Source organism: Ursus maritimus, unplaced genomic scaffold (assembly GCF_017311325.1).
Source record: "Ursus maritimus isolate PB19 unplaced genomic scaffold, ASM1731132v1 scaffold_36, whole genome shotgun sequence".
Taxonomy (NCBI): domain Eukaryota; kingdom Metazoa; phylum Chordata; class Mammalia; order Carnivora; family Ursidae; genus Ursus; species Ursus maritimus.
Genome location: NW_024426230.1, coordinates 475,504 through 480,938, shown reverse-complemented (window position 1 = coordinate 480,938; position 5,435 = coordinate 475,504). Strand labels below are relative to the sequence as shown.

General features: G+C 58.6%; 1 protein-coding gene across 1 annotated transcript in view; it reads left to right on the top strand.

Moving 5' to 3' along the window:
• Positions 1–56: 56 nt before the first annotated feature.
• Positions 57–5,435, top strand: part of ARHGEF40 (Rho guanine nucleotide exchange factor 40) — a 10,675-nt gene continuing 5,296 nt past the window's right edge. The window contains exons 1-9 of the mRNA XM_040620685.1: positions 57–149; positions 238–353; positions 702–828; positions 2,422–2,544; positions 2,646–2,789; positions 3,275–3,885; positions 4,007–4,241; positions 4,559–4,645; positions 5,220–5,435. Of these exons, the coding sequence (XP_040476619.1) occupies positions 250–353; positions 702–828; positions 2,422–2,544; positions 2,646–2,789; positions 3,275–3,885; positions 4,007–4,241; positions 4,559–4,645; positions 5,220–5,435 (1,647 nt within the window). The 5' untranslated portion in view covers positions 57–149; positions 238–249. The remainder of the gene's footprint in view (positions 150–237; positions 354–701; positions 829–2,421; positions 2,545–2,645; positions 2,790–3,274; positions 3,886–4,006; positions 4,242–4,558; positions 4,646–5,219) is intronic.

Here is a 5,435-nt window from a genome sequence, read left to right as displayed (position 1 = left end):
GTGTGTGTGTGTGTGTGTGTGTGTGTGTGTGTGTGTGTGTGTGTATGTTTCAGGAAGTGGCGAGGCTGGGCCGCCTGTGCCGAGGGGTGCTGGGCTCTGTGCGGCGAGCCATTGAGGAGCTGGAGGGAGCCGCAGAGCCCGAGGGAAAGGTATGACATGAGACCCGACAGAAGGGGATGGGGTGGGAATGGGGACCCTCCAGTGGAACCCCTACTGTCGACTGCTCCCTGCCCGCAGGAGGCCGTAGGAATGCTTGAGCCCCTGCAGAAGGTGCTGGCAGATCCCCGGCTGACGGAGCTGCAGAGGGACGGCGGAGCCATTCTGATGAGGCTGCGTTCCACCCACAGCAGCAAGTACGAGGGGGGACGGTGTGCGGGGGCAGGTGAACAGGGCGGGTGGAGACACAGCAGAGAGCTGTCAAGACACCTTAGCTGCCAGATCATTCTCACTAGGCATGCCGCTGGACAGGAGCTCACGCTTTTCCACCTAGGATACCCTTCGCATGACGTCCCTAGGTATTAGTCATGACTACAGACAGGCAGCTGGAGAATCGGAAGTGTTAAATCCCTTGGCCAAGATGAGTCCGTGGATGGGAGAGTCAGGATTCAAATCCAGGCCTGCTGTACAAGGAGGGAATGCAGTGGGGGTGGGGGGAGGGGCTGACAAGGGCAACAGATCATTCTGCCCCTTTCTCTCCCCAGGCTGGAGGGCACGGGCCCCGCTGCGCTGTACCAGGAGGTAGATGAGGCCATTCACCAGCTCGTGCGCCTCTCCAACCTGCACGCACAGCAGCAGGAGCGGCGGCAGCGTCTGCACCGACTCGAGCAGGTGAGGCAGGACCCCCAGCCCGCTCTTCCGTGGCCCGGGAACCTGTTACTGGCGACATCCACAGCTGACAGTGCTCTCCTCGCCTGGCCCGGTTGTGTGGCCCTCCCTCTCTCCTCACCCCACCCTGGAGGTTGGTCTGGTGGGTGTGAGAGTCAACAAGAGGGAGACAGCGTCTCGGCCCCAGCAGAGAAGCCAGACCTCCCCCGCCCTACAGTGATATTTGATCAAGGATCCTGAGAGGTTGTGAGATTAGAAGAGATGCTTGGGTGTCCTGGAGGATTCTGGGAGGAGCTGATTGACTCTCGGGTGCCTATAATTTAAAATAATAACTGTCTGTTGATAGCAGCTTTTTAGCTACAAGGCCACCCATGTTCCCTCAACTCTCAATGTCATCCCCAAACCTGAGTCTGGAAAGGTCCCACATTTCTTCACCTTGGAAGGAGAGGATAATGGAAGATGCTAAGGCCCCTTTGTGGGGAAGATTTGGGGATAAGGCTGGCTTCTCTGAACCTTCATTCTTCTCTTCTGGGGTTAAGAACCCCGCAGAGATTATTCTAACATGTGGGATAGGGGTACAGGGGGCCTTGCAATCTGATTGTTCCCCCAGAGCCCCAAGCATGGTGAATGAGCACCTCAGGGGAAGGGTCAACTCAAGGTCAATGTCAAAGTGGGGGCAGGGCTCTCTGTTTTCTGGGGTTTCTGCGTATTGACTTCCTCCAACCCAGTGTCCAAGGGCTTGTGTCTCTTACTGTTTGCTTGCTTGCTTATTAGCTGTTTTCCCCATTTCAAAACCGTTAGCACACAGGATTGGGAGTCTACAGTTCTCAGCTTGAGTGCTAACTCTGCGAGGTGTGAGATGTTGGACAAATCTTGAAGCATCTCTGAGTTCCCAAGTCCGCATCTGTAGAATGGGGATCATAGCAACGCTTACCTCGCAAGGGTGTTAGGATGACCAAATGAATTCAGCAAAGGACTGTACAAATGTTTACAGTCGGGCCCTAATTATTGGGAAATTCTCAGGCTTCTCGTCCGCAGGCTGTCTTACCCCAGCTTCTAGCCTTTCTTCAGAGAAAAAAATTACCATTCCTTTTTGGTCAAATATCCCAGAAACAACATGAGAGTCCTTAGATCGCCATAATAGGCAACTAGAGCTGGGGACACACACACACCACACACACTGGGCTGTCTCTTCAAGCCAGGTCCCTCGGACCCCTGCCCACCCAGTCGATGGACTCGGTGAATGTGAAATTTCTTCTGGCCCTCGATTATCCAGACAATCCTCAACCTTCCTCAGGCTCACAGCAGCTTTACCTATGTCCCCTCCAGGCAGAGCCCTGGAACCCTCTCCCACCTCCCTCAGTGCTTCCTGCCAGCCCAGCTTCCCTTCCTGGTGCTTTCTCACTTAACCCTTGTGGAAACTACTACTGACCACTGTTAACCGTTCCCACATTACAGCTGACATGAAATGGTTCGCCAAGGGTCTACGGATCTGGGGGGGCGGGGGCGGGGATTGGAGCTGAATCTCAACTTTCCTCCCCACTGCATGGCCTCCTTCCCCCTCATGGCCCTGCTGTCCCGCCCCGTCTGCTTCAGGTGCTGCAGTGGCTCTCGGGCCCAGGGGAGGAGCGGCTGGCAAGCTTTGCTGTGCCCGGGGACTCCCTGTCTGCCCTGCAGGAGACGGAGCTGCAGTTCCGGGCTTTCAGCACTGAGGTTCAGGTGAGAAGGGGGAGAGGGGCTGGGAAGAAAAGGCATGGAGGGAAGGAGGGGAAACTGATTGGGACCGAGGACCAGGTCCGAGTGCAGCCTTCCTTCTACAGGAGCGCCTGGCCCAGGCAAGGGAGGCCCTGGCCCTGGAGGAGGACACTGCCTCCCAGAAGGTTCTGGATGTCTTTGAACAGCGGCTGGAGCAGGCTGAGAGTGGCCTCCACCGAGCCCTGCGGCTACAGCGCTTTTTCCAGCAGGTGTGTGCAGACCTCTTCCATGCCTGCCGTTGCCTGCCTCCTGCCTGGGGAAGCTGACCAGGTAGTTGCTAGAAGCAGGGATTCAGGAGACGATCTCCTTTGAGTCTTGGCTCTGCCACCTACTTGCTGAATGACCTGGAACAAGTTACTAAACCTGAGCACACCTCCACAGGCACCCACCTCGCAGGGCTGCTGCGAGGGGAGAGAGGTGATATATAAGAAACAGCACAGAGCCTGCGGATAAATTCTGTGGAAGTGGTGGCTCTCCTTTCATCCAGGCCTCTCTGTCTCCATACCAGCTCCGAGTGACGTGGTTAGGCGGTGGTGCTGGGATAGGAAAGGGGGTGTTGTCAGAGGACTGAGAGGGTGGTGGGCACTGGGAAGCCATCGGCAAAAGCAGACAGGAGCTGTCACTGGGCAGCATGCGTGAGCGGCACCGGACCTCACTCTTTGTCTCCCCATCCCCACCCCCTCTGGCCCTGCAGGCGCACGAATGGGTGAATGAAGGTTCTGCTCGGCTGGCAGGAGCGGGGCCGGGTAGGGAGGCAGTGTTGGCAGCCCTGGCCTTGCGGCGGGCCCCAGAGCCGAGCGCCGGCACTTTCCAGGAGATGCGGGCCCTGGCCTTGGACCTGGGCAGCCCGGCCGCCCTGCGAGAGTGGGGCCGCTGCCGAGCCCGCTGCCAAGAGCTGGAGAGGAGGATTCAGCAGCAACTGGGAGAGGAGGCGAGTCCACGGGGCCACCGGCGACGGCGGGCAGACAGCGCCAGCAGCGGAGGGGCCGCCCGGGGTCCCCACAGCCCCTCGCCCAGCCTCAGCTCCCTGCTGCTCCCCAGCAGCCCTGGGCCACGTGCAGCCCCATCCCATTGCTCCCTGGCCCCCTGTGGGGAGGACTGTGAAGAAGAGGGCCCTGACTTGGCTCCAGAAGCAGAGGGTAGGCCTCCGAGGACCGTGCTGATCCGAGGCCTGGAAGTTACCAGTACCGAGGTGGTAGACAGGACGTGCTCACCCCGAGAACATGTGTTGCTGGGCCGGGCTGGAGGTCCAGATGGGCCCTGGGCTGTAGGCACCCCCCGGATGGAGCGCAAGCGAAGCATCAGGTGAGAGCCCAGGCCAATTACTGCCCAAGAGGTGGGCCCAACTGCCTAGTAGGAAAATAATACAGTATTGTTGGGGGTCCCATGTCCCAGCTTCCTCTGACACTCCTTGTTGTCCCTGCAGCGCCCAGCAGCGTCTGGTGTCGGAGCTGATTGCCTGTGAGCAGGAGTACGTGGCCACCTTGAGCGAGCCAGTGCCGTCCCCGGGGCTCGAGCTGACTCCTGAACTGAGGGGCACCTGGGCCGCAGCCCTGAGTACCCGGGAGAGGCTTCGCAGCTTCCATCGGACACACTTCCTCCGGGAGCTTCAGGGCTGCGCCACCCACCCCCTGCGCATTGGAGCCTGTTTCCTTCGCCATGTGAGTGATCCCTAACACTTCTTCCAGGTCCTCTCCCTTCTCACATCTCAGCCCCATTCAGTTATCCGTTCTCAGTGTCCGTTGCCCGTCCCCTCTAAAGTGTGTGGTCCAAGACCCTGGGGCCCAGAGCTGTGCTCTGAGCCCTTCTGGATCCACTCCTCCTGTGTCCCGGCCTTCACTCTCTGCGTGGGAACCTGTCATTTCCCAGGCAGACTGCGTGGCCTGTCTCTCCTTTGTGCTGTAGTGAGGATGGGGAGGAGGAAAGGGAGAGGCTGGTCTCTCACCAGATGATGGCTTGTCTCTTCCCCACTGCACAGGGGGACCAGTTCAGCCTTTACGCCCAGTACGTGAAGCACCGACACAAACTGGAGAATGGTCTGGCTTCACTTGGCCCCCCAACCAAGGTAACCTTTGCTCCAATCCCCATGAGAAGGAGAGGGGCCAGGAATCCCTAAAACGCACCCAATCTCAAAGTCTCTCAGGGAAGAAAAGCTTTCCTGGATGTGTCCAGTAATCTCCCCGAAGCGCTGAGGGCGGGACAAGCACTGGGCCGGGAGCCAAGCGAGCCTGAGTTTTTATCCTAAGGGACTTTGGGCAAGACTCTTGATTCCTCTGGGCCTCTGTTTGTACGTCTGGTAAATGGGGGCACTGTCCACTATATCTAACTCACAGAGCGCTGTGAGGATCAAACGACTTTACATCCAGAGATGTGAAAGTGACTTCAAGAGTTAAAAGCCAGAGACTATAGGGATTATTTGTATTCCTCTTCCGTTCTCCTTCAAGATTCAGAGGATGGTTGACTCTCTTGCAGACCCCTACCTACTTTCTTTCTGGGGAAAGTTTCACCTTACCTTTGGCAGTGGTATCTGGGCTTCATCTCCCCGCAAAAGCCTGGAATACCATCCACTTTCCCGACAGAGCTCAGCCCCGGCTAGCTCCAGCCCCTCCCCTCACCCTGTGTGTCTCCTCCCCAACTAGGGCTCCACGGAGAGCGGCCCTCACCTGCCGCGGGCCTTGCAGCAGCCCCTGGAGCAGCTAGCTCGGTATGGGCGCCTCCTGGAGGAGCTCCTAAGGGAAGCTGGGCCAGAACTGGGGTCTGAGCGCCAGGCTCTCGGGGCTGCCGTGCAGCTGCTCCGGGAACAGGAGACCCGCGGCAGAGACCTGCTGGCCGTGGAGGCAGTGCGTGGCTGCGAG